The sequence below is a fragment of the Corvus hawaiiensis genome, chromosome 11, assembly GCF_020740725.1.
Source record: "Corvus hawaiiensis isolate bCorHaw1 chromosome 11, bCorHaw1.pri.cur, whole genome shotgun sequence".
Taxonomy (NCBI): Eukaryota; Metazoa; Chordata; class Aves; order Passeriformes; family Corvidae; genus Corvus; species Corvus hawaiiensis.
Genome location: NC_063223.1, coordinates 19,929,709 through 19,957,462, shown reverse-complemented (window position 1 = coordinate 19,957,462; position 27,754 = coordinate 19,929,709). Strand labels below are relative to the sequence as shown.

Genomic DNA, 27,754 nt, shown 5'->3' with positions numbered 1-27,754 from the left:
TGGTCTTAACCATCCACGCTTCTCTTTAGCTGTAGAGTGGAAGCCAGTAACACCAGAGCACAGAACTTGTCCCTATTTGAGCTGTTGTCCCCAGATCCTCACTGTCTGGACTCTAGAAATCTTCTTCTGACTCCTTCATGCTGTAAAGGAAGGGCTTTCATTTTAAAATTTCCACCTTTTTCCCAGTGATCCTATAAGCTGATCTGCAGAGGTGCCCTCTTCAGAGGAGTGAGGGAAGCTAGAGGTCAGCATTAGCCAGGCAGGGATGCATTAGGGCCTTGAGTGGCAGGTGAAAGTCCACTTGGCTTCACTGGATCAAAGAAAACTTTCAGATGTGTTGCAATCTCCTTAAAGGGTGAAATGCAAAAGCTATTAATATCACCTGCTGCCCAAAGCTGGCCCCTGAGCATGTGAGGTCCTGAGCACATTGTGTGTTTTCCCAAGCTGTGGCACATCACTGTTACTCTTCCTTGAGCTGTAATAGGGAGCTTGCCTGTGCCCACCGTTTTGGTGCTCTCGGAGCAAATGCTGTGTTTAAAAGATAAACACTTTGAGAGTCCTAACTTGGAACTGAATTGGAGTTCAAAATTCAGGCATTAAAATGTAGAGAGCTGGCATAGTCTGAAAAGCAATTTCTGTGTGTATTTGCGAAAAGGATATCAGTGGGGGGAGGTGAGCTGTAGAAAGATACTGGGACTTGCTTAAAAGGAGTATGGCTGGTATCCAGGGAATTTAGAAATCGTAGGAAGAAAACTGGAGGTGTCTGTGGAAATAAGGTACTTAAAGGATGCAGACTGGCACCTTCTGCTAAAGGACAAATGGCCTGGATAACCAGGCAGGAAGAGAGGCCTGAGGAGGGAGCAAATAGATAAGGAAGCTTGTGGCACGGTGGATGGTCCCAGTGCTAGTGGGTAATGGGTTTTGAAAAAAAAAAAAAGAGTTTGAAAAAGAGGTACTGGGAGTTATCTGGGATAAAGTAATCCTTATATAGCATCTTAATCTGTTACATTTCGCTACTGAATCTTTAGGACTCTCTCAGTTATCCTCCTAATGCCTCAGTTCTGTGTTAGTGCCAGTTTTGTTTAACATGCCCATCAGTGGTGTGCCTGAAGCAGTGTTCTGTCAGCTCAGGATGGATGGTGACAGCTTTGGGCTCTCAGTCTCAGGCCTCCGCTGACCTTGAAGACCAGGAACCCTGAGCATGCCATGCTGGTTAGCCTTGGATCGCTGTTGAAACAAATGCCTTGCTGCTAAATGCTTCAAGGTGATGCCACGTGCTCTTCAGCTCCAGAGTGTCTCTAGTGCCCAAGAGCCAAATATCCTGCTCTTTGGGTGACCACTAACACAATGTTTATGTTGTCAGTTGTTATCTCAGTGTTAGTATTGATGGAAATCTGCAATAATAGTACACAGCAACGTTGTTTGGATCCATTTGGTGATATAACAGTTCCTCAGAGATCCACCACTTTTCAAACCATCCTTTTCCCCTGTATATCTTGAGTCTTTTGCCTTGGCTGTCAGCCACTCAGCAGCAGAGTGCTGGATGCACTTGCTAGATCAGGCCAATAAAAAGAAATCCCTGAGCTGTAACTGGTTTGAGAACTCGAGAAAGAGGCTGAGAGCCTTGGGGGAAATCCCACCTCATGAGGAATTTGCTTGTAGTTACTCTTGCTGTAGGAAATGCCAGATTGCTGCAGTACCCTGCAGCAGCCTGGATTGCTCTTGTTTCTTCAGCTCCATGTCACGCTCCATTTTCTAACTGTTTAATTACAGATGGATTGTGGTTTGTGGGTTCACAGCTTTTCTCATCTGCTTTTTGTCAGAGGTAAGCAGATGTACTGCCTGTTGCTCTGTACAGTTGAGTCCCTTGTACAGCAGCTGCTGATGAGTTCGGAGATAAAAACTTCAGCATATGGAAAACAGGGGATGAGAAGCCAGTTTCTGTGGCTGAGATGATCTTGTTCTGAAATATATCCAGCTGGTCTCTTATCCTCCCAGGTGTTGGCTCTCTGCTTTGTCTCAGGAAGGTGCTGCCTCCTCAATTTCACGAGCAGCTGGGGATAGTTAGGGAGACCTTTGGTGTTTGACCCCACCTGTCTGCCTAATTTGGAGGTGAGTCCTGTAAGAGAGAGAGCCCTGTGCTCTCCCTGCCAGCTCCCACCCAGCCTCTGCATGGTGCATGCCAGTGGAATAGGATGCTATTACGTAACTTGCATTGTGTGGTAGTTGGGGGTTGTTAAATCTGCATTTCTAATCCATACTCAAATAGGAGCAGAACTTGAAAACATTCTGATTTGTAGTTCCAATTAGATAACCCGGCTTGTGCTGTCAGTCTCTTGTCTCCTGTGCTGTGCCACCCAGTGCATTTGGAGGTCAGGGCTGGAATATACCCTGAGGGTGGTAAGAGCTTTTTATTCTGGGAAGTGCTGCTGAGACCAGGGGCACCCACTGCATTCCCAGACTGCCTGCTGGGGTAGTGTCTGAGCATTCCCAAGGCAATAAACACTTGTCATTAATCATTTTAAATGACTTTTAAATGATGGATGTATACTGATTTTTGGATAGCCATCCTAATTATAGTAAATATGCATAAGAAGGCTGAATTAACATCATGTAAATGAGGTTAATGCTGGTATTTTAATGTGACTGCTTTGCTGTGCTGCCCAAAAGTGTTATTTTGTCATAATCTTCATATGCAGTTTTTTATCTGTTTATAAATGGTATTTTCAGTTAATTTTTTATCATGTTGAACCATATCAGTCTTCCAACTTGGTTGTTACTCAGTAAGAAGGATACCTGAACCTTTCAGTTCATGGCACAGATATTTTCCATTTAATCAGACCATGAACAATATAAGGAAATAATTAGCTGAAGTGGTGTTTGGTTTGTGCATGAGCCAGCTGTTAAAGGAGGTCTGAAGATGGTTCACTTGTGGTGGAGGCACCTCCTGCACTGCCTCAGGGTTGTAGCCAAGAAGAAAAGTTTGGCTTATTATTTCTTGTGGGTTTGGGTGCTTGGTAGCTGAGCCTTGGTTCTGTTCCAAAACTGATGCGCGCCGCCCCAGGTGTGTCATCTCTAAAGGTGACACTAACAATTGCAGTTCCACTGAGTCAGGCACTCATGGTGTTCCTTGTGACTAGGGATGGTGGCATCCTGGATGGACGGCTGCTGCCATCACCCTGGAAGAGCTGGAGCACATTCCTCCACAGGAATCCATGGTGATGTTGGTTGCCGCATCCACATCTCCGTGCGGTTTCAGAGTCCCTGCGGTCGCTGCCAAAGCATGACCTGTGGGGTGAAATACCTGGAGAGCTGTCAGCTCATTGTTTGGAGGCTCCAAAGTGAGATTTTACTGAAGGTTTTAGTGTTTGGACAGATTCAGTTAAAGCAGAAGTCTGGTTTGATTTGAGGGAGTGGCCGTGTTCCGAGAGCTCTCCCTCCACATTTCCAGTTTTCTAGGTCACTCTTGGATGCTCTAATTTTTTTTCAGAGAAACAGTTAGCAAAAGCTTTGACACTGATGATTTGTATTCTGTCATCTCAGTCTTGAGAGCAAAGAGATACTTTTTTGGCAAGTTCTCCCCCTCCTCAACCCCCAGTCATCATCATTAAAAGGCTGTCAACAAGCATGAAAAATCCTAGCGTGCCAACTGTAAATGCTAATTGACAGACAAGCAGCTGAAGCGGTGGCTTGTGCAGTGCCTGACCTGCAGCAGGCTGTCTCCTGGCCCTGGCAGTAGCTCCATAGGTTTCCTAGGAAGTGGGATCAGAGTGCTCAGTGCTCACATACCTGCAGAGCCAGGCTGGGCTCTGTGCAGAGCAGTGCTATTCCAAACACGGTAAACTAGAGGTGAGCTAAGCCCAGCCTCATGAGTGAGTGTGACGTGTCCTAGGAGTGTGGTCTGGCTTTTTTCTTGCAGGTAGGCCTACCTTCCTGGTATTCTTTAATACTTCTCTGGGGACAAAAAGCTTGGAAAATGCTTTAGTAAAACTAGCTTTGTTGCTGAAGCCATATGCCCTGCTGACACAGTCTCCAAAGTGCTGTCGGAAGGATTGCATCACCTATGGATATCATGGCTAAGGGATTTTCTTCTTTTTCTTTCCCTCTGTAAAAACAACGTGTTCCTGTGGGGTTCTTCCTTGCTCAGTGGAGAGCTTCGAGATGGGGCTGCGCTGTGTGTGCTCTCTGCAAACAGGCTTTATGGGTTCCTGGCACAGCTCTCTAGGACCATCACATGGTCGGGTTGCTCCATGGATCATTCTGCTGACAGGAGTATTTACATACTTGGCCATAGGGCAGATTTTTCAGTAGCTGAAATGGCTGGGACTGAATTGTATCACTTAGATTAGAATCCAATGTTGCATCTCCAACGACCTCTAAGCAAAAAATCCATGTATGATTGTGCTTGAAAGGTATCAAACAGTAGCACAAATTACTCCCAACAGTAAAGTCCTGATGCTCTGTTTTGATGCATTTGGCACTTCAGAAAACAGTAGAATCTGCTCATGCCCTTGGAAATCTGGGCATTTCCATGGCTGAGAGCTTGGTGTCCTAGTACTGCAAAGCTGTGCTGCCTTTTAAACCCTTCACTGGTGAGTCAACTCCTGTGTTTACTGCTAGTTATGAGGGGGAGGTTCCTGACTTGGAAGACCAGAGAGACATTTCTGTTTCACTCTGACTTAGAAAAAAGCCAAGCTGCTCCAAAGTACAGGGTATTAAAAACACAGAGGAATTAACAGACATAGTGCAGGTTGGTGAAAAAGTCCAGGATAAAATGCCTGAATGTGGAAGAGATATGGTGCCAGACACTATATGTGGCATGCTTTAAGCTTACCCTTTTTCCCCCCCTAGCACTGTTCCCTGAAATTCTCAGAAAATCTTTGTGATTTCACCAAGATCTGCTCAACTGAAATCTGCTCAATTGGACTGAAATTTAGGGTATTAACCAAAAATTTTGCACAGTAAAGGAAGATCTAGGTGAAGAAGAGTAAGCAGAGACAGGCACTATAAGAAATAAAGGTTCTGAAAATATTTGCAATGGAATCTAGTAATAAAGTAGGAGAATGAGGAATTCAAAACTACTGAATCCTGACAATGTGTGTCCTGAGTGAAAGACTCATTTTTGGAGAGTTAAATGATGATTGCAACCTTGAAAATTACTTTATCGAGAAGAAATCAGTAAGAGAGAGCTTGCTGAAAAAGTGAGCAGGCAATCAGCAGGGTGTTAGGGAAATCAGGGAGTAATTATGCAAGTGACACTTTCTGCAGCCTCCGAAAATGGAATTTGCGGAAGGGACCAGCACCGCCAGCACAACATGCACTTAAATACCATTTTCCATAAAACCAAAAATAATCTTCAGGCTTTCTGGCAAGGTTTGTCCTCAATGGCTGGTAGAAGGCTGAAGCTCTGTGACGGATTGCCCTGCCAGAGGAGGTGTTCTCTAATCGAGTTTTTTTGTTTCCTGAGCTCGTAGGCAGAGCTGCAGCTGCCTGCTGAGGGGCTGCTGTTCCTGAGGACTTCCCTGGGCTCATGAGGATGTGCACCCTGCCTTCTCCTCCTGCCTCTGATCAGTGTGTCCTGAGGCACATGTGGGCATTTCTACCCTGCTCCTGGCACTGCCCATCTCTTGAGTGTGTGCTGAGATGTGATGGGTGCCCTGCTTGGGAGAGGGAGCACATCTGTCTTAGAGGGACCAATATTCGCAGTGGGACAGCCTTGACTTCCACTTCCCTTTCTCACTTGTGTTTCCCCACGTGCCTTAAAGAAGGTGCAAACCCTCTTGTAGACATGTGAAGTGGGCAATAATCCCTGCTGTGAATAGACCCTGAGCAGATTCTCTGAAGGTGCAGCAGGGTGCTCTGTGTGCACACACCAGCCTTTGGCAAGGTCCAGGAATGGCTTGGCTTTCTGTCAGGCAAAGGCAAATCCATGTTGGAAAGCAGTGCTTGAGCAGCTGGGTGGCAGAAAGGAACCCCTCAAAGTGTTCAGCATAGGCCTGTTAGGAAAGGATGGCTTTGGTCCATAAAAGGGAGGATGTGAAGAGGGGAGGTGGTGGAACCCTGCTGTGTTCTTTCGTAGGAGTTAAAGGCTTGTACTGCCACTCAGTGATTCCCTCCTATGAACTCTTCACTCCCACTTTACATATTCCCTAGCATCTCCCTCACGTTCTGCACAGCAGTTTATGCATGGATATATCATGACTTCTGAATAATAACTCTGGGAACTTGTTTTTTCATGTTCATGGTTTGCACTGGGGGTTTTTGTGTGATGAGGCTACTGGGTCAGAGTACCTGGGAAGCTTCTGACTCAGCAGAGGCCCCCAAAATAGGCTGGGACCATTTACAGGTCCCTGACATCTGTCTGTGCTATCAGGCAGCTGCTCTCCTGGGACTTGGGAGACCTGGGTCTGGGTCTCTTTATTGATACAGCATCTCAAATTGTGGTATTGGGCAATCCAGGCTGCCTGGTCTGGCAGTGCCTCCAGTGACAGGAGATGTTTCATGGCTATGTACATCTGTGACTCGGCCTGCCTGCGTCCTGCATGCCCAGGCATGGCCTGTTGTCCATGGCAGAAGGGAGCCACCAGGAATCATCGCTGCTCTGGGCAGGAGCTGGGGAACTTGTACCTACGACCCATTTTATCTGCATTTCAGCAGAGCTTGTGGGTGTGTTGGCACCTCTCCAAAGCATCACGTGTGGATCTGGAAGCAGTGTGTCTGTGGGCAGTGGAGCCCCTCAGGTGCTGCTGCTCAGGTGCTCAAGGCCAGCCTCAGCAAGGAAGGGCTGGCTGCAGAGCAGTGGCTCTGCTGGCTGCAGGGCCAGTGGCAGATTTCTGGCGTATTTCTCTGAAGAAAAGCCATGGTTCCATGACTGGCATGAAGACTAACCCAAGTATGAAAATTCTCTCACCGGAGAGGATTTTTCCACGCATTCCTCCTCAAGTAGCTGCCTTGAGGCCAGCCTGGTGGTGGCTGGTGTGAGGGAGTCTGTCCAGCTGCCCCTTGCCAGCACCTGGACTAAAGCAGGTTAAAGCAGTTTCCCACTCTAGTTATTTGTCTCTGCTCTTCCTGGGATGTGGCAAGGCCTCTCCTGCCTGTCCCTCTGGAGCTGCCTAACACAGCCCTGCAGCCCCATGCTAGAGCAGGGCACAGGCTGTTTCCCTCCCACTTCCATGGCAAAGCTCCAGCTAACTGAACTGGGAGGCTTTCTCCCCCTTTCACCCTGTTTCACTTGCAAAAGCTTTAGGAACCAGAGCTTTCACCCCTTTCTTTGCCTCTGAGTAACCTGCGTGTGCTGGGCACGTTCGTCATTTCCCTCCTTGTCTCAACAGGGAACTCTTACGATCGGTGGCAAAGAAGTGACCCTTGAATACACTCCGTGCCCAGAGTTTTGGCGCTGCAAACGTGTAAGTATGTGCTCAGAGCTGTGTTGTGCTTCCCCTGCTGGCACTCGTGGCAGTGGCAGCTCAGAGGAGTCTTAGATATTTGCTCGGTGGCCAAAATCCCTCAGAGTAATACCTGCCCTGAAGCTCTTGCCTCTTCTAAACTGTGCTTTTGCCTACCTTGTTTTTGGTCCCACCTCTGAGTGAATGTTGCTCAGGTACAGGTAGCCAGATTTTTATGCACAGAGCAGCCTTGTCCCTGTGCAGTGATTCCTTTTTAACATGTGGGAAAAATAGCGTGTGGATCCTTTCTCCTTAAAAACCACAATGAGACAGTGATTCCGCCGACCGGAATGGAGCAGGCTTCACTCTGGTTCATGTGTGTAACCACCCCTCTGCCTCACACAGGAACCTGTGGTCTAGCTGTGGCTGTAGAAAGTGTAGCAGGAAAGGAAGCATGGAAATGGATCCAAGTCTACTGCATGCTGGAACTGGCTCATTTCTGGGAAGGCACAGTTGCCCAAGGGTCAATTTGTTCCTGTGCCCTCCCCAAGGTTCTCCCAGAATGGGAATTTGCAGCTGCAGCAGGCTGGAGGTGATTGCTGGAGAAAGGACAGGATTGTTGCCTGCATTCCCACTGACTGCAGGCTGAGCGGTTGCAGCAGGACATGAAGGGATTGGTTCTTAGAGTCCCACCTTGACCACTGGATCACCCTGGGCTACAGAGACCCTCATCCAGCTGACTGGATGCACTCAGCTGCAAGCAGAGCTGTTGCTCAGTGTCTCATCTCTGCTTGCAGCGCTCCAGAGATGGAGACGCAAGTTTCAGGCAGTGGTTTCAAACAGCTCTCAGTGCACTGAGGTGGCTGCACTGTATGTCCCCACTGTTGCTGTGTGTAGCCATGGCCTGAAGGAGCTTCCTTGTGCCCCAGAGCATTCACAAGGCTTCAGTTAATAGGAAAGAATTGTTATGAAACAAAAGCAATGCATTTACAGAGAGCTTAAGGAGGAGGTCAGGAATGCTGTGTTTGGAGAGAGCTGTGAAGACTGGGCACTTGGCTCTCCCCACGGTGGCTCTAGGTGGTACCATCCAAGGTACCACCCAAGCCTGTACAGCTCTGCCTCTTGGTTAGCAGACACCTCATCATTAACTCTGCAAATTACATCAGTTTCTACAGTTCAGCTCAGATAAGGACTTCATCACTGCTTGAGGGGTGAGTTCAGGTTAGAGATTGCCAAGGTAACTTTGGACCCTTTGAATCAACACTGTGCCTAGCAGGGAGCTTTTGATGCAGCATCTCTTGAGAGGGGGAAGAGTTACGTCTCAAGGACTAGAGAATAAATCTGTGCTCAGAAGTTGTGTGAAAGCCCTGTTCCCAAGGCAAACCCAGCTGAGAGTCATATGAGCATTTATCTGCAATTCCAGCCAAGGTCTCTGCTGCCATTACCCATCACTGTAACTTTTTCTTAGCTGCTACTTTCTGAAAGCACACTGCAGAGTCTGGAATTCTGTAGTAGGTTGTACCCACTGCCTTCAAAACACAACTTCCTCATGCTGTCCATCTTCCATTGCAGTGTAAGGTGTGTACTGTGGGCTACAGATCTTCCTGTTCCTATTGCAAGCTCCCAAGAGATGGTGAGTATATCTGGTCCACTGAGCTTGGTCGGTTAAGAGTTTCATCTATCCTGACAAGTAAGTTTCTCTTCTGGCTTCCTGTGGCATCCCTTTTGCTGGACTAGCTGAGCACTGTGTAGGAGGATTGTTAGTTTTGCTTCACTTAAACCCTTTTTGCCTGTCCACACTAAAGCTATTACGTGCAATGCTGTCAGGCTCTCTGCTCTTGGGAGTCTTGCTGGAGAGGTGTCTTACTGCTCACAGCCTTTGCCTCCTATTCTCTGGCATTGTCCTTCATCCACGGTGTTATGGTTGTGTGTCCTCTGGGACTGTGAGCTGGTACTGCTGGCCATAGGTGAGATGGTTTCACCTCAACCCACCTTCCTTGGGAGATGCAGCTGCATGTTTTTAGTGTCACTCAGAAACACTGATTTGCCTCACTTTTGATACTCTCAGAGTAGGATCACAGAATCATGGAATCATTAAAGTTGGGAAAGACCTCTGAGACTGAGTCCAGCCATTAACCTGTCATTGCCAAGCCCACCACTAAGCCATGTCTCTTAAGCACCACACCTACATGTTTTTTGAACATTTCCAGAAATGGTGATTCCACCACTTCCCAGGGCAGCCTGTTCCAATGCTTGATTGCCCTTTTGGTGAAGAAATTTTCCCTCGTATCTAACCTAAACCTCCCCTGGGGCAACTTGAGATCATTTCCATTCATCCTGTCCCTTGTTGCTTGGGAGAGGAGATTAGAGGTGAATCCAGGATTGGAATTGCTGAACTCACCTTGCTGGCTGTAAAAAATGCATGAGAGGAGTTCTCCAGGAGCTTCTCCTCACCCCACCAGCACCTCTGCTTTTTGAGGTGGGAGGGCACAAAAGCCAAAGCACACTTTCCTTGAGGAACTGATTTCTTTGGGATGATGGCTGTGCCAACCTTCACCATCCCTGGGTGCAGCACCTGGGGCCACAGTGCCACGAGTGAGTTCTCCACACTCCTCTGGCACTGCCTGTGCATTCCAGCCACTGTGTAAGCCTTGACTCAGTATTTTTGAGCAGACTTCCATGTACTGCCCTCCTGGCCTGGGCAGAAGAGCAATACATCAACTGTTGATGCACAGATCTCTATTTACTGAAGCACGGTCCCTGTTGTTGTGCTTTCTGTGCTCTGTGGCTCCTCCATCAGTGCTGTGAAGGCAAAATTCACACAGCTGGCCCAACACAGCTGTGGGTTGTAATGAAACTGCCCAGGAGCAAATTAAACAGAGCCTTTAAGCTGCTGTGAAGACAGATTGTGGTGAATGCTTCTTGCTGACATGCTTTTCTTGGGAAAAGGTGCAGTAAGGTAACCTCTCTATGACTGGGTGAAGCAAAACAACTCTCTAGGCATTTACAGTGGTTCCTGCAGCTTTGTGACTGATGGGTGTGAAATGGACTTTAATGTGCCTCTCTTACAGGGAGCAGAGCAGGCCCAGAGTCCAGAGGTGGTGCTGAGGGAGAGGACACATCGGCTGAGCAGGAATTCAGTAAGAGAGTTGCCCTCCCCATCTCTGGGGTTGTGCTCATGTCTTTGTGATTTGCACAGGCAGTTTTCACAGCTGCAGGTGCAAAGTGGTTTCATGTGCAAATTTTACATGAGGTTCTGTAGCCAAAACTCTGCATGCTACAAACTGCAGACAAATGAGTAGAAGCCTGTCCAAGGTGAGCTGTGCTGGCAGCCAAGCAAGGCACTGTGCAGCTTTCCCAACAGTTGTGTGCAAAAGCATCGTGTGTTCTGCCATGCCGCCCACTGCCCAAACAGAATGAGAGCAGGGACTTGCTCTCAGGGACATTAAAGAAGGAAGCTTCACTGTATCACGTCTTGCACCCTCATTTCCTTCTCTTTGTGGGAAGAGGCTTCAGCAGCAGGTGCAAGGCTGGTGGTATCTGCCTTTGCAGCCTCACAGATTCGGCTTCCCTTTGCAGCAGTGTTAGAAGCTCAGGTAGGGATCTCTTTTGCAGTGAAACCAGGCCGTTCAGAGGCCTTCAAGCACAGCAACTTGTTGGGGTTTGTCTTCTCTGAATGGCATAGGTAGACTGGGGGGAGAGAAGGGGGGAAGGGTGTTCCCACATTGTTTCTGTGTCATCTGTGGTCAGTAGGCACCTGATAAAATCTGTGACTGTATTATGGATGTGTTTCACTCAGCGGTCAAGGGGGTCTGAACCCAGTTTTCCTCTAGCATAGAGACAGGGTGACAGTTACTAGTTGATATTGCTCAGTTGTGGATGATCAGGAGTGCATCATAGATAGTAAGGATATCACTGCCATATAGGTTATCCTGAGCATGGAAGGAGTGTTTCTAAATCCATCCCTGATTCTTGTTTGTTCAGGGAAGAGCCAATCCTATAAAGTGGCCAGAAAGCCTCTTGTCTTTGATGGGAAGTCTTGTAAAGGAGCCCAACACAAAACAAGGCAGTGGAAGGATAACAGTACCTGAACAAACCTTGTGTCTGCCAAGTGTTAAGACAGTGGATATGCAACAGGCAGTACAGGTTGGCCTTTTATAAGGAGCACTGCTGCAAGGGTCAGAAAATAGGAGAAGAAAAATACCTGCTGAAACATTCTTATGTGAAACCAGTCCATTTCTCCTCTAATAGCAGAGACAAAGCTTGAAACACCCGAGCAAGAATTGTCAGGTCAACCAGGATCTCCAAAGCAGCCTCTCCAGCCCTCAGTTCCTGCTCCACAGCAGGAATGTCAGCCTCAGGAGCAGGAGCCAAGGAAGAGAGATGAAGGGAGAGAGCGTCGGCCCTCACAGGAGAAGAGAAGGGACATGGACCGGCACCAGGAGCCGCCCTCTCAGAGGGAAGCAGAGGAAGCCACGCCACCAGATGGTGGAGGCAGCAGAAGTGAGTGACACAAAGACCAGTTTTGGATTCCTCTCGCTTGCACTCCATGAGGCCATCTGCAGAAAGGGCAGCATTTCACTAAAACCTCTGGAGGCTATTTTCTGTGTTGTGCAAATCCATGGCATCAAGAAATGAAGGCCTGTCCAGCTCCAAAGGTGCTGACAAATTGTCTTTAGGAAAATTAATTCAGGCTTCTGGGTGGTGCAGTAAACTTAGCACAGCTTCAAAAGCCTCTTGGGCCAGCAGTTACCCTAGGCTGAGCTCTGAGAAGGGGCTATTTTCTACTATGTTTTCTGGGCAGGAAAGGTTAGCAACTGGAGGCAATACTCTGAGCATCTTGCAAAGTGGAAAGCAAAAAGCAATGGCTTTGAGACTCAACTGTGAGAAACTGTGCTCTTACTTTGAGTAGGTTTGGTAAAACTTGGTTATAAATTCTTTTTTTCGCTACTTTTTCTTCCCGGGCCACCTCCCTGATGGTGTTTCTCAGCAATTATGCTGAAGCGAATCACTCGGTTCACCCCACCTGAGGTGATTGTGAGGCTCCTGGCCCCGTACGTGCATCTGTCCACGTCCAGCGTGCGCATCATGAAGAACAAGGCTGGGCGGATGGGGCAGACCTATGGCTTCATCGAGCTGGAATCCCATGCTGTAAGTAGTTTCCTGCTTTCACCTGCTCCCTCTGTTGGCATCTGAAATCTGTAGAAGTAGAGAAACCACAGGAATACAAGAAATCTCTGTACTTGGGAGGCTCCTGTGCTGGAGCAAGTCCTCTCCTCTGCTTATCTGACCAGGTACAGGAATTAGCTGGTACAGCTGTTGTTCTCTGGCTTTAGGAGTCCAAGATTGATTGTTGTTACAAGCTGTGACACTGATTTTCTCACCTTGGTGCATTTCCTTGTGGACACTCCTAAACTTGAACACTTCTTGCATAGATACTTTGTTTGCAGAGAACTTGAATTCAATGGTTTTTGTTTGTAGAATGCAAGAATCTCAATTAACAGACCATCCCATGTTGGAGGGTTCACATTTTCTGTGTCTGGGTGTCTCCCAGACTCCATAGCTGTGCTTTGAGGTTGGTCCAGAGGGTGTTCACCAAAACACTCTGGGGCAGCAGCAGCCATGGTGCTGCACTGTCTGGCAGCCCTAAGAGAATGCAGTCCCCAGCTGGCTCCTGAAATTGGTCATAGGACAAGCAAAGAACCTCACGTTGCATTTATCCGTTTTGTTGCATCCTAAATACCCTTCACTGACACTTAGACTAATATTAGGGTTGTGTTTCTTGTCCTACTGAGCACAAGACATTCCTTTCAGGCAGACTGGATTTGGAAAATGTGCTGTTTCCTTCTCATGGAAAGTGACGTTCTTTTTCCTTTTACAGGAGGCGCTGAGGTTGCTAAAGATACTGCAGAACCTGGATCCCCCGATCTGCATTGATGGGCGTATATTGGAAGTGAATCTTGCTACAGGGAGGAGAAGGTACAAACAGATGAGGCAGGGGGGTTGTCCTTTATGTGATGTACGGTTGTTGTGTGCTCTGTGTTGTCAGAGCAGGTGCTTTAAAGTTTGGCATGGGAATTAGCACAGATGTTCCTACAACCAAAAAATGTGTTGGAGAAGTGAAGGCATTGAAGCTTGAAGAAGCTTCAGGGATTGAGCAGAATGGGATTAGTGATCATATTGCATCTTGTTGTCCGGCCATCAAATCCCATTCTGAGGGAATTAGTGGGTTCAGCTTTTTAAAAAACATGTGGAGAGATTCATCTTTGTAGACACAGCAGAGTGGACTCATATTTCTCACGGAGACAGTGGTTTGCCAAGTCTGTCTCCTGGGATGGACACAGTCCAGCATGTGGCCAGAAAAGATGGCCTTTCTGCCTGCTGATCATTTTGAATATACTGAGGTTAATATAAAACCGAATTAACATTATCTTGCAACCTTTTTCTCAATAGGAATGACTATGGGGAGCACGGTGACAATTCCTACTATGGCCCGGTAGGTCTGCACAGCTTCCCTGCAGGTTGCTGAAAGGGAGGTCACTGGGGGGTCATGGGCCTGGCTGTGTTAGGCTTTTTCTCTTTGGGCTGCTGAAATACTGCAGAACTTGTTTCACCACGTTTGAAGATGGAGTGATAATGCTCAAATGTGCCCACTGCTGCTCTGCCCCTCACAATTTATCATGTGCATAGAAGTGCAAGTCAGTGCTGCTGGAGGGAGTTCTGGGCTGGGTTACTCGATACCACACTTTACAGAGTGATTTCACTGGTGACTGATCTCAGTTCCCAGAGTGAATGTCTGTAGTGCTTGTTACTAGACTACAGGACTCTCCCCATATACTGGGTGGGGTGAAGGCTTCCATATGGATTGCTATGAGCACCTCTCGTGGAAGCTGCAGAGATCTCGTGCTTCGTGACAGCATCCATTGCTCTCTGTAGATGAAAAGCTGTGTCTGCCTGTGCTCTATTTAGGGGGTGGCTAAATGAGCCCTTCTCCTAAACTTCAGGCCTGTGAGAGGGAGGAGAAGCAGTATGATGTTTGTTGAAGAGTCTCTGATCTGTTTGTGTTGTTCACTTACTCCAGGGCAGAAGGGGCATGAGAGACAGGAGGGGTGGCGAATCACAGCAACGCACCAGAGCACAGTGTAAGTTAAACTCTGCTTCACTCCTACTGTGGAGACTTTTCTTCCTTAAAAGGGCACTGACATGTAGAAATCAGCCCAAAAATATTTTTAAAGGCTAAGAGTAGGTTTGTTTGCTACACCCACTTGTGAGTTCCTTTGCCAACTTTGTTTAGTCACATTTTCCTATCTGATGATGTGTTTCTCTCTATTCTCACTGTGTGAAACTACATGCAGATAAAGGAAACTTGGTGCCTATTTTTCCTTGTTGTGGAAAACTGATGGGATAAAATCAGCCTGGCAGTTACTAGAGGAGACAGAGGAAAATACACTTGATGCAGCAATGCCAGTAGCTGGAAGACCACTCCTGATTGTTTCACTAACTTATTCCTTACTGAGGTCTGTCAAAGGACACTTTGGAAATGAGGAACATTCCTGACATTATGGGCCTGCTACCCTTAAGGCCTTTGGCTTTTCCTGTAGAAATAGTTCACTCCCTTTTCTTCTCTGGAGCTTTCATGAGCCCATGGGGTGGAAGGGATGTGGGGAGTGTCATCACTTTAAACAGGATATTGTTTGAGAGAGAACAGCTTTTCCTTGTTCACAGGGGTGGGTGGATGTAGATACTCATTACCCCATCCTTGGGGAAATTACTGAGTTTCATGACCAAGTTTTGTGGTCTTGTGATCTCAGCACAGCCCCTGTAAATCTGTTTTGATGTGGACGTTTTGCCAGAGTTGTGAAAACTTATCACCCCTCTTACTCCTTAAAGAAAAGATGATGTAGGTCAAGTCAAGTCATACCTTTCTTGCCAGGAGAAAAAATTATTCTTTCCCACTCTTGGTCCTTTCACCAGTGTAATGTTTGTTCGTGCTTTTGTCTTGGTAAAAGGCAAGTTCTGCCTTTGGAAGCCTCTGGAGCTAACTCCTGTCTCTCTCTTCAGCACCATCAGATGTGTCCACATACATTTATGATCCTGACACTGGGAATTACTATGATCCCATAGCTGGGACATACTATGACCCCAGAACTCAGGTGAGTGTGTGGGAAGGAAGCTTTACATGCAATATGTTCTTACAAACTGCTCTTCTCTGGAGGGATTTTGCAGCCAGATCCTGAAGACAAGCCAGCATAGGGCAGCACAGAGGCAGCTTTGTGTCTCACACTCTGTTCTCTGACCTGTGTGAAAGGGATGCACGTTGCAAAATATCAACTTAATGAGAAGCTAGGAATCCATTAGCTGTGTGTTGAACCAGCCATAGCTGGCTCTGGCCTCTGAAGCACTGCCTTTGGAGGGTTTTTGGTCTGCTCTTCCTCGAGTGGATTTACAGGCAGAGCATTATTGCTAAATTTTGCTGTAGACATGTGATATGTGACTGTCTGTAATAAAAAATGAATAGCAGACCTCTGTTTTCATCTGTGGTCTCTTTGCTTCTCAATCCTAGCCAGCAATACTGTAAGGAAGCCAAAAAAGAGCCATCAGCAGAGAGTTTCTGGAACTATAATCTTGTTTTCATGATGCTGGGGATGTCCATGCTGTGGGAGAGCAGGGCAGTGCACTGGTGACCTGGCTGTGGTCAGCTGTCTTCTGCCCCAGCAAAGTTCTGAAGCCTTTGCTGTCTGCAGTCCCTTCTTACTGTGCTGGTCTCCCCAGCTCAGGAAGGACAAGAAGCCCAGTAAGAAGACTGCAGGGGTTGGGCTAAGCCTGCTCCAAATGCCTCTTTCAGAGAGAAGTCACAATAGACCGGGAAGCCTCCGAGCCCCCGACGGAGAGCAGAAGGCGGCGGCACGGGAGCCAAGAACGGACAAGTGACAGGAAGGAGCCACACAGCAGGGACAACAGGGACAGAAAGGACAAAGGGAAAAGTACTTCTGCTAAGGTAACACTCTCCAGGCATCAGAATGACCTGAGGCCAGGAGGCTGAGGGAAGAGAGGTTAGAAAATAGAGAGTAATTAGAGGATTCAAAAATGGAGGGACAGTGGGAGAAGACAAAGGGTCAGCAGCTAGGTAGGAACATGGTGGTTGTCCAGCCAGGTGGGAGTAAGTTCCTGAAATTTTTCTCTCCTGACATTAAATCCAGGGCTTTTCATCCCTTCCTTATAATGAAGGATTCAGTCACATCCAGGTAACTGAGACATGTTTCACTTGCACTGCTATTGTAATAGACAACAAAAAACTGGCAGAGGCATTTAAACACACTGAGTCAGATGATGATAGAGACTCAGCTCTCCCCTAACTGTGGTTTCTGCCCCCCCCCAGTCCCAGGGCAGTGCCCTTCACTGCTGCTCCCAGTGAGCAAATCCTGTCTCCCCAGTGTGAGAGCTGCTGGTTGGGAGTAACTGCCCAGAGCAGTGTTTGAGCACAGCCCAGGGCTGTGATACTGACAGGGCCTGAGGAATGCCAGGAGAGTTGGTAGAAGTGATTTAGCCACCAATGCAGAAACTTTATGTTCTTCTTTGCCTCTTGGTCTGAATATGCTCAGTGGCATGACCAGTCCTGGGCAACTGGGACTTGAGGGCTGTTAATTGTCCCTGAGGCTGGTAGCAAGCCAGCCAAGGGGTCCCATCTGGTATGGAGGCTTTCAGGGACACTGACCTTGGAGAAACATGGTCCTGTCTGAATGGAGGGTAGAAGCATCTCCAGTAGAAATCATTCCATAATTTTTCCCACTTGCCTGTTTTCCATGGATGCTCAGAAGTGGCTTCCTGGCTGCTCTGTGTGCTCTCTGACCCCTGTGTTGCTGCTGGCCTAATGCACAGTCTTGGATTTTTCAGAATGAGCCTGGGGAGGAGAGATTCTTTACAGAAGATGTCTTCAAAAAGCCATTGCCTCCCTCTGTGAAGAGAGATGAGAGCACAGGCCTGGTAAGGTGTTACACTTGTCTTCCCTGGTCAAGTATGAGTAACTCATGAGCCACTAAATTGGAGCCTGTCCAAGGCTCCAGCCCAGTTCTCTGTAAAATGTGTGAAAGTGAAGCTTCACCCCAGCCTACTGTTTGTGCTGCTGAGCACACAGCTGAGTATCACAGGCTCATCCTGTCGCAGTGCTGACTGCAGTCTCTGGTGCCCTCTGTCCAGGATAAAGAAGATCCTGGGAACCCTGCCATGCTGGCTGAGCCTGGCCATATGTTGTGCCACAGTCACAGCAGAGAAAATTGGTGTTGTCTGGCAGTGAGGGTGGCTTTGTACCTGGTCTTCATGTCCTTTGTGCACACAGAGAGGTGCTTGGCCCTGCCCCAGCTCCCTCACTGACTGGGACCACTGTCAGCATCACAGTGCAGCAAAGAGTGAGAGTGGGGCGGGCTGAGACAGCATGTTGAGCTGCTGCAGCTGTCTCTAAAATCACAAGTATGGCTCCAGGAGAGCTCTGGATTCCCCAGAATGGGAATGTCTCCCACCAAAACCACCGCCTCATTTCTGCCAACCACCTGGTTTCCTTGGAGACTTGTTGGAGTGCTTAGCTATTGTGTGCTCTGAGTCCATGCTAGGGCAGTCTCAACACTTGATCTCAACTGTTTCAGACTGAGACTGGAGAGGAGAAGTTCTCTGCAGAAGATGTCTTTAAAAAACCTTTACCTCCTTCTGTGAAAAAGGAAGAGAGTGCAGCCCCGGTAAGTATCTCCAAAGGATGGCATTTTGCCCTGTTTGAGCCTGGATACAGGACTAGGGAGGCTCAGCACAGCCTGGCTGCAATCGCGAGTGCCAGAGATGTTTCTCATGCCAGAGGAGGGAGTGCTGGGAATGGAAGGCAGTTTGTTTTTTAAATCTGACCTTGTTTGTGGGCTTCTAGCATGGGGAAATTTGATACCTGCGTTTTAGCAGGATCTCACTCAACCAGTCCTAAGGCAGAAAACTCTTCCAGTCTGAGGAAAGCCAAATCTCACTGATCTCCATTTCTAGAGGAGGTGAGTGACAGCAGCTCGCTGCCAAACAGCCATGGCCTCTGGTGGCTTCTTGTGCTCAGGTGTGCGGCAGGTTGGAAAAGCCTGGCACCAAAGCGTGGCCTGACTAGAGAGCAGAAGGGCTTCCACCCTCTGATGTGAAGGGAAAGAAGCCAGCCAGCTCCTCTCTGTTCCCTGCCTGTGCTGCTGGGAAGCAACTCTCTGCCTCTTGGACTGGAACAGAGACAGGAGTCACTGGGAGATAGGTTGGGGAAGCAAAGCTGTGCTGGCCAGGCAGGCTTAATGCTACAAATTGTCACACTTTTCTCCACTTCCTTCAGCCCAAGGTGGTGAACCCTCTGATAGGACTTCTGGGAGAGTATGGAGGAGACAGCGACAATGAAGAGGAGGAGGAAGAGGAGGAGCAGTCCCAGGCTCAGTGGCTGCCGCCTCCCCCGCACCCACCGGCACCGCGCGAGGAGCAGCCGCGGAAGGCCAAGGCCAGTGATGACAAACTGACTGACTGGAACAAGCTGGCCTGCCTGCTGTGCAGGAGGCAGTTCCCCAACAAGGAAGTGCTCATCAAGCACCAGCAGCTTTCCAACCTGCACAAGGTATGGGGAAGCTGGGGGCTGCCGTTGGCTCAACAGCTTTGTGAGCTGCAGGGAAAACGCAGTGGTTGGGTGGGAAGAGCTGTGCTGAGTTTGACACAGTAGCAGGCAAAGTTGCCTCAAAGCTCTGTTCAAAGCATTGTGTGAACTGCTTGTTCCTGCCATGGGAGTGCTGTAACATCAAGGTGTGACTTTGTAAGCTGTAGTGAGATAGCTAAGGCTTGGGCAGAGTGGGGTGCTGGCACACAGGAGCATGAGAGTGGTAAGAACTTGGCACGTGCTCTCCCATGTTCTGCGCTGCCTTTGAGCTCTTGCTTTTAGGAGAGCCAAGCTGCACGTGGGTTAAAATAGGACTGGTTGCCTTCCTTACTGCAGGGAGGAAGGGCTCCAGGCCTCTGTGGAGGAGCAGGTAGTCTGGGCTGCAGGAGAGGCTGCTGTGCCTGGTATAGTGCAGCCACAAGAGCATGCTGCTTTACCTGTGCTCCTTGTGGGTGGAGCAGATGACCCTGACAGCTTGTGTTCTCTGCTTGACACTGCCTTCTGTCTTCCTCCTTCCAGCAAAACCTAGAGATTCATATGAAGATTAAACGATCTGAGCAGGAACTGGCATATTTGGAGAAGAGAGAGCGTGAGGTGCGTCTGCGGTGGTGGGCAGGCAGCTGCTTGTGCTTCTGCACTGGGCGGGTGGTGGTCCCGGGCAGACCTCTACTTATGCACCAGGTATCACCAGGCATCCACTTAGGCACCAGGCATCAGATGCCTCCCAAAAGTGAACTGTGGGCTCACTCTGCACCAGGACCTGTAAGTAGTTCTGTGACTTCTAAGAGCAGATCTCATTCCTCACAGAAGGGTCTGAGTGTGGTTCTGTTGTCCTGCAAGCCAGCACTGGGCTCTGGGCTAAGTGGGACACAAATTTCCATCTAAAACTGCTGGGGTGTATGGGCTGCTGCTGCCTGGGCAGGGACAGGAGAACTGTCCATTGTTCGGAAGGTCACAGAGCTGCTCCTGGTGCTGTAGCTGGAAAGCTGCAACAACAGGTCTGGGTCAGCCCAACAGATGACATCTGAACAGAGCAAGTGGATTGTGGGATGTGAGTGTTCAGTATTTGTGAGTCCCCAGGACAGCCTTCCAGCTAGCTGAGGATCAGATGAGACCTGCATGCAGAGCAGTCTCCTGCAGTGTTGAATCCTTCATAGCTCCTGTACTTACTTTGTTCTTTCTGTTGTGAAGGGGAGGCATAAAGACAAAGGAAATGACCGGAGAGAGAAATTCCAGCAGATGGATTCACCAGAGAGGAAACGGCTCAGATATGACCGGGGCTCAGAGAGGTAATGGCTATTCTGGGTTAGGTCTCTTTGGGGATGCTGATGCTGGGATGGGATGTGTGCTGCTGGCAGACCAAGGCTGGGAATTGGCCAGGGGGGTAGATCTGCAAAGTAACAACCAGACAGACTGAGACAGAGTTCCTCAAAGTGTGAGCCTGTTGTACTGCAGGACATCTTGTAGAGGTCAGGAGAGGGCCGGGGTGGAAACAAGGGTCTGGGAAGAGCAGAGCAAAGCTGCCTGGTGCTGGAGGGGTGAGATGGGGGTCTGAGTGTGCCTGGCCAGACACAGAGAGTGGAATGCAGCCTGTTCCTATCCACCTCGTCCTTAAGGCACTTGCTGCCCTCCTGTCCTGGCATCTAGCCATTGAAAGAAAGAGCAAAGCTGTGTTTCATCTGTTCCCTGACTCAGAGGAACGCTGGGAGCTGTTTCCATCTCGTTCAGAGTAGGTGGAGGAAGAAAGTGCGTGCTGTGTGGAGTTCTCGACAGGCCTGCCTGCTGTGAGCTCGCGTGTTCAGTGGGCTGAGGAACGGCCAGGCGTGTGTTGAAGATAGAACTGGTTATGTGCCTGTTTTCTTCTGGCACAGCACCTCCGAAGGAGACCTTTCCTCTGTGTCTTGCAGTTTAAACATCCACATCTTCTCTTCCCTCCATTTTCCTGGAATAGCTGTAGATAAACTAAAACTGTTTGTGTGCAGTGTCACCAGCAGCCAGAAAGTAGAAATTGTCTGAAGGAAGAGTCTTTTATGCTGAGATGTTTTCAAAACTGGGGCTTTTGGTTAGGTTAATGGTCTTGGATGAGTAATGAGGTGGGAGAAAGTGTGTCCCAATCAACACTGCATCTGTTGAGCTCCATGACCACAGCACTGGGAGAAAGGAAAGATCTAACAGAGCAGCAGGGATTAAACTTTGCTTTCTTGCTATTGCTAAGATTCTAATTAAGAAATACAAGCACAGAAGGCTCCTGGCTTGCTTATACTGTAAATATTTGGGAGTCTGAGCTCATTTCCTGTGCCCTGGTGTATTTCCCCCTGAGGTGGGACAAGAAATTTTGCAGTCAAAGGTGTGTGAGCCCTGCACACAGAATCTGACGTGGTGGTTTCCTTAGGCGGTGTGCTTCTGGCAAAAAACTTGGATATCCCTCATGAGAGGCTGAAATGTCAGTGAAGGTTCTATTAGCAGAACTAAAAATCCCTGGCATGTGTTTGAAGCATTGCAAGACTGGACAATTGATTCTGGCTCTTTTGCAGCGACTATGACCCAAGGCTTGACAGTAACAACAAAGGGAACCGAATGGTGCAGTCTCTGGGGTGGAAGAAAGGCTTTGGCCACAACCAGCAGGGCACAGCATCACCAGTGGAGGTGAGTCTTCCTGCCTTTCAAAGCACACCACTGTCCTGCAGCCCATAATGTTTCCCAGGAGAGCTGGAGGGAGTTCAGGTCAGGCTGCAAATCTCAGCACCCGCTTGATGGAATAATATGTGTGCACTGATGAACTTTGCAGGCTGGGAGGGGCTGCAAGTATGTTGGCTATAGAACAACGTTAGAATTTATACGGATCTGGAGGTGTGGAAAATAGAGTAACAGTGAGCAGGAAGGGTGTGAGCATCTTGTTAGTACCTGCTCAAAGTCAGGCTGGGGTTTGAGCAGGTTACCAGCTAGGTTCTCTGCAGCCATGTGAGCTGGGGAAAAAGGTGAACTTCCCCTGGAGAAGTGTGAGCGTAGCCAAAGCCGCAGGGCCCAAGATGCTCTTTGTCTGCTCTGCTTAGCACTTGTGAGGCTCTGGCTGCCATTGCAGACTCTGGACATCAGAAGATAATACCAAGATACAGTACCTGACAAGGAGCAGAGGCCCATCGGCAAGGGATGTTGGGGTAGGCAGGGTCAGGTAGATCCTGCCTTCTGTGACAGGCTGGTCTCTCAGTGGACCTTAATTTACTGCAGAGGGTTTGTCAGAGAAGCAGCCTGGGCCAGGGGCTGCTCTGCCTTGCCCAGGGCCACGTGAGCAGGGCCATGCTCTGGTGGCAGGTTCGGGGCTGGCCAGGTGCTGTGGTGTCCATGCTCTGCTGAGGGACAGGCAGCTTGGAGCAGGGCTCACAGGGTGACATTCAGCCTGCAGTCAAGTAGATCATTAAAGCAAATATTTGAGGCTTCGTGACGCATGTTTGCTTGAGCCCACATACACGAGGCAAGAGTCCCTCTTCAGTGCAGACAGCAGGAACAGCCCCCAGCTGCTGCTCAGTCCTTGTGGTGAGGTCCCTCTGCCCATAAAACAGGCTTTGTCCGAGGGCCAGCTCCAGCACCACACCCTGGGAGGTCTGAGCTCCCGTGAGGGCTCCCCCTCTGCAGGGGGAGCTGATGGCAAAGCACAGCCCTCATACAGTTCATAGGCCAGAAGAGATGTGCTTGCCTTTCACTTCCAAGTCATGCTGGGCAAAGCCATGTGACCATGTCAACCCCACACAGCTCTGATCTCTTGGCCCAACTGGTGAGATCTCTGGTATTCAGGTGGATTGGACTGAAGAGCCAGAGAAACTTCTAGCCTCAGGCCTGCCCTCCTGGGCTGGCTCCAGGCAGGTATTGCTGAATAATGCAGGTGCTGACTGAGAAAACCAGTCCTTGTAAACTGCTTGAAATTCCGAGCGAGGTACCAGTGCCCATGGGAGCTCTGTTGAGAGAACAGCTGAGCTTGTGCCAATGCAGACTAACGGCAAACAGCTCCCCTGGAGCCCAGCTCTCGTCAGAGCTTTCCTTTGCTCCGTTTCCATCCTGGCTCGCCCGCGGCTGCTGGTGCTGCCTCTTGGCTGCCCACTCCTCCACAGCTGATCCCTGGGGTTTGATTCCCACCGGGCATTTGCTGGCTGCTTTTGTTGCCCTCAAAGGGTCTGTAGTTTTTCCCAACCAGCTTTTGGAAGAACACAGAGCACTTGCTCTTCCTCTGCTCGTGGATCCACATGGGAGCAGTCAGCAGTCCTGAAGCAGCCCAGGGAAGCTTTTTATTTATGGGAGGAGAAATCACTAATGTGAGCTGTGTCTGTTTGCAGGCAGAAAACAGGAGGAAGGGCCCTGGGCTGGGGGCCCCAGGGAAGCCCCCCAAGAGGCAGTCCAACGAGACCTACCGCGACGCCGTCCGGAGGGTCATGTTTGCCCGCTATAAGGAGCTTGAGTGAACAGTGGAGGAACCCCAGATCTGTCTCTCTCCATCTCTTTCTCTCTGTGTCATGTTCTTTTGAAGGTTTGGTCTTTTTTGTTTTGTTCTGTTTTTTGAATTGTTACAGGTTTTGCTGCTAGAATTTTTTTAATAAAACTGAAAATTTGACAGTGCTTGTCTTGTGGCTAAATTGGTGTGTTTTGAAAGCACGTAATGCTTTGAAAGATTTCCATTGTGTTTTGCTCTTTGCTGATGAGGTCCCTGGGACTTGCAGCTGTGTCAGTGGGACTGGAACAGGTTTGGTAGCTTGGAGACCCTGCCAGCAGTGCCACTGTCCTGCAGTGGTGTTCCCTGTCATCTCAGGGACAGATCCTCCTGGTGCCATGTACTCCTGGATCAAGATGGGAGCTGGGAGCCAGGCATGCCCCCAAGGCCGGGGAGGCATTCAGAAGCAGGAGTGATCTGTGTGGGATTCATCCTGGCAGCTGATGAGGTCAATGGGGTTCAATTAATAGCAAGAGCTTAATGGCTAAAGGTGACCTTATTAGCACTGCATGTTGTCTGGGCATTCCAGCCAGGGCAGAACATTCCACGTGGGGCAGGCTGGATCTGGTGACAGTGTTGTGTGGGGACATAACCATGCTGGCCCAGGGTGTCAGGGGAACAGAGGAAAAGCCAAGTAGGTGCTGCTGGCCTGTTCTGGGGAGGTGTGGAGGCAGCTCCTGGTCAGGAATGTGTAGCAGGGGCAGTTTGACCAGAGCACAGGGAAGTTTGTGTGTGTGAGCACAGCAGGGCCCACGGGTGACAAGGCTGAGTGTGGCCTGCAGGGATAAGGATGATGCCAATGGCAGTGGCCAGTGGGAGCAGATCTCATGCCCAGTGAGGAGCTGGTACCTACCACCACCTTCCTGTTCACCTGGCAGAGAGCAGGGCCTGACACTGCTTTCAGATACCCCAAAGAAGGGAAAGCAGGAGATGTGGAAGCTGAAGACAGCAGAATTAGGAGGTGAAGAGCCACCTGCAAGAGCTGACAACTTCCAAAGGCAGCAGAACACCTGTCCAAGCTGCATTTCCTTGTCTTCTGGCACAGGCAGTGCCAGAGGAGAGTGGAGGACTCACTCACAGCACTGTGGCCCCTGCTGCTGGGGGTGGTGGAGGTGGGCATGGTGCTGGTGAGCACATGGGGCTGAGTGCCTTCAGTCTTCCTGGGAGCCCCAGGCATGTAAGGGATGGATGGGGAAGGTGATGGGCTGCTGGGGATGAACTCCCACACACGGAGCAGTGGGGGTGGCACCAGGGCTGGCAGAACAAGCTGGTGCTGTCAAGTCTGGAAATTATCCATGCACAAAGGGGGAAGAAGTATGACTGTGATGGGGCATCCTTTTCAGGGAGGGAAGAGGGGAATCTGGGTGCAGATTTGTAGCTGCTGCCCAGGCTGTCCTGTACCTGGGTGTGCCAAAAATGAGCACCCACAGAGCATCATTCCCAAGACAACCAGAGGGAGCCTTTACAGCTGCCAAATGTAGGAACCCATTAGCTGATTTTATTAATTTGCTAAGTGGGTATGTGCATCTTAGTGAAAGCCTGTTAACGACTGGTAATACGTGATTAATTGGAAGATAATAAACCAGATAAATGTAAGAGCAGCTTCCCTTGGACAGATGGACCACATTAAATAATGTATGTTCCTTGGCTTAGTCGTGTGCTTGCTTGCCTCTAGCCGGTGATGTGCGTGTGTGAAAGGAGAGGCAACACAACACTTTCCTTGCAGGCCCATTGCCAGGGCTTAAGTCAGGAACAGAAGAGGAGCAGGAACAGACTGCTGTGGAAACAGGGGAAAAAATTAATTAAAAATATCTACTTGAAGGATGTATCCGCCTCCGATCAAGAGAAGTCCTTTTTCTGTCTGTGGTGGTAGATCTACCTCCCATTAGTTGTATTAATCATAGAAATACTTGGTGTGTTTGCTTCTACAATTTTGAGGATTGTAGTAAATGATTATGGGAAATCAAGAATACTGTTTGTGTTGTAAGAGGTCAGAGCAACACAGTGTTACTCCCAGGAGTGTGGGATTTCGGGGAACACCTGAACTGTAAGGGAGTATCCCAGTGCCAGCCCATGGAAAATAAAGGTATCCCCTGGATAGATACTGACTTAATTCCTTGAAATTCCACTTCCCCAAGGTAACCCAGTGTGAGCTCCTTGTATTCCCCTGAAGATGTGTGTGTATAGACTATACATACAAATCTCCATAGGCGTGGCATTTACCCACTCTGTGCATCTACAGGGGGATATCCAGGATTAGGGAACATGGAGCCCTCCTCTGGGGCTGGGTTGAGGTGACTGGAGCGAGGTTATTAACAGACTGGAACAGATAAGTAGAGTGAGAAGCTAAAAGCATTACAAAGAAGCACCAAGCTAGAAAACATCATATTCTCTTGGGAAAACAGCAGCGTAGTTGGTGATGCAGAAACCCCAGCTATTTGTCCTTGGTACAGTGGTTTTGATGTCTTTAATATTTTTTGAAGGATGGTGACCCAAAGCCATAGCTGAATTGCAGCTACCTTTATATCTTCCAAGTATTTTGCTTTTATTTCAGAGATTACTCACCGCTGTGCTACTGCTGTGGCTGTGTTCAGCACATTGCCTTGTGTGCCATCCTGTGGTGACGGGTATGGCTCAAGTTGCAATTTATTTTTTTATTTTTGGGAAGTCCTAATCAGAGAATCAGAGCAACTCTCAGGGTGAATCCTGTGCTGGAGAAGTTGCTTGGTGTGCAGATGTTACACACAGGAGGAGGACTGGGGTGACCCATAAGCAGCACTAAGGTTGGGATGAATGGAACGGTGTGTACAAAAAGCCCGGGGAGAAAAAGCAGAACAAGGGCGTTAAAGGGATTATTTTATTTAAAAGGAGCAGGCAACAGGAGCCTTGGACTGAGTGGAACCAAAGAGGAGGTTAAATCCACCATTTAGAGGGTTGGAGGCACTGCTGCTTTGACCCCTGTCCAAGGGAGTGTCAATCTCTGAGCTCTATCAGTCACACAGGTTGGTATGCAGGAGGCTGCTTCAGACATCTGAGAGGTTCTGGAGCAAGAGCTGTTTTTTCCCCCCCTTTCCCAATGTAAAGCAAGTAGATAGCCTCAGATTTCCAATATTTACTCATATGAATATTGATATAGCAGTGACTCAGGCCGTTTTAAGTGAAATATATTTATGTAAAGAGCGGGAGCTGTGCTTTGTAAATAGAAAAAATGGTAAGTTGGGCTGAGAGAAGTGTTTGTAAAAGGGAAGAAGAGAGAGAACCCAGGGAATGTACTTCCCTCTGCAGCAGTGACCTGCCTCAGGGAGAGAAGGGCTGCTGGAAGGAGGATGAGGCTGGGGGTCGCCCCTCAGATGCCAGATGAATATGATGAACAATTTTGCTCATTTCATGTTTTTAGACTTGAGAAACAGGAGTTCAGTGTTCAGAGGAGGTTGTTGCTCAAATCACGCTCCCGATTTAATGTAGGTTCTCCATTTCCTTATTTATCCATATCCATACAAAGACCATTCTGTTCTGTGTTCCTGTACTGGGGACGTTACGCTTTCAAATGTCACCAAGTATAATCTTTGTGAAGCTGCACTTTAATGGACTTCCTTTTGGTAGCACAAAGGTTCAAAGGAAGATAAATGACACCATAGTCAGTGACACAGTGCCCGGAACAGCCAGGATAAGCACAGGCACAAGCCCTTGTCCAAGCTTCATGTGGATTTTTCTTGCCAGCACATTTTGAAGGGGTTGTGGTCTGGTCAAGCTGCTGCTGATGGGTGTATGGGTCTGTGTATGTGCTGCTCTGGCCTTTTGCAGCCTGGGGGAGGCCGGTCCTGTTAAAGTGCACCTCCTTCCCTGCGGAGCACTTGGGAGTGCTGCAAGGAAGCTGGGAATGCAAGCATTGCCCCCAGGGACAGAGTCCCCCATCCCACACAATGGAAGGATGGGCTGGTCCAGAAAAGGCAGAGGGCTGGGTAACAGCTTGGAGCTCACCCCTGGAGCTGCCCCAGCCATCACCCCACAGGCACTGCTGCTGCTGCAGACACCGGGTGAGCATCTCCCGCCCCCGGACATCCCTCTGCCCACCTACAGCAGGATTTCACACTGCCCCATGCTGGGCTCCATCCCCAGGGAAGGAGAGGATCAGCCTGAGGAGCTGGAGCACCTGTGTTGGGGTGGTTTGAACTCCCATTAAGGAGTGGCAGCAGGAGCAGGGTCACCCCAGCTTGTCACAGCAAGCTGGCAACAAAG

At 49.1% G+C, this 27,754-nt stretch overlaps 1 protein-coding gene across 2 annotated transcripts in view; it reads left to right on the top strand.

Moving 5' to 3' along the window:
• Positions 1-23,592, top strand: part of RBM6 (RNA binding motif protein 6) — a 57,641-nt gene extending 34,049 nt beyond the window's left edge. Inside the window, exons 7-23 of one of the 2 annotated variants that reach the window (XM_048315495.1) lie at positions 7,332-7,406; positions 8,958-9,018; positions 10,457-10,525; positions 11,637-11,888; positions 12,376-12,536; positions 13,267-13,364; positions 13,839-13,881; positions 14,467-14,527; positions 15,447-15,538; positions 16,231-16,383; positions 17,280-17,369; positions 18,026-18,115; positions 18,727-18,999; positions 19,555-19,629; positions 20,227-20,324; positions 21,570-21,681; positions 23,364-23,592. In XM_048315495.1, coding sequence (XP_048171452.1) covers positions 7,332-7,406; positions 8,958-9,018; positions 10,457-10,525; positions 11,637-11,888; positions 12,376-12,536; positions 13,267-13,364; positions 13,839-13,881; positions 14,467-14,527; positions 15,447-15,538; positions 16,231-16,383; positions 17,280-17,369; positions 18,026-18,115; positions 18,727-18,999; positions 19,555-19,629; positions 20,227-20,324; positions 21,570-21,681; positions 23,364-23,489 — 1,929 coding nt within the window. In that variant the 3' untranslated portion in view covers positions 23,490-23,592. Of the gene's footprint in view, positions 1-7,331; positions 7,407-8,957; positions 9,076-10,456; positions 10,526-11,636; positions 11,889-12,375; positions 12,537-13,266; positions 13,365-13,838; positions 13,882-14,466; positions 14,528-15,446; positions 15,539-16,230; positions 16,384-17,279; positions 17,370-18,025; positions 18,116-18,726; positions 19,000-19,554; positions 19,630-20,226; positions 20,325-21,569; positions 21,682-23,363 lie in introns of both variants that reach the window. The other variant, XM_048315494.1, reaches the window with a different exon arrangement.
• Positions 23,593-27,754: the final 4,162 nt, after the last annotated feature.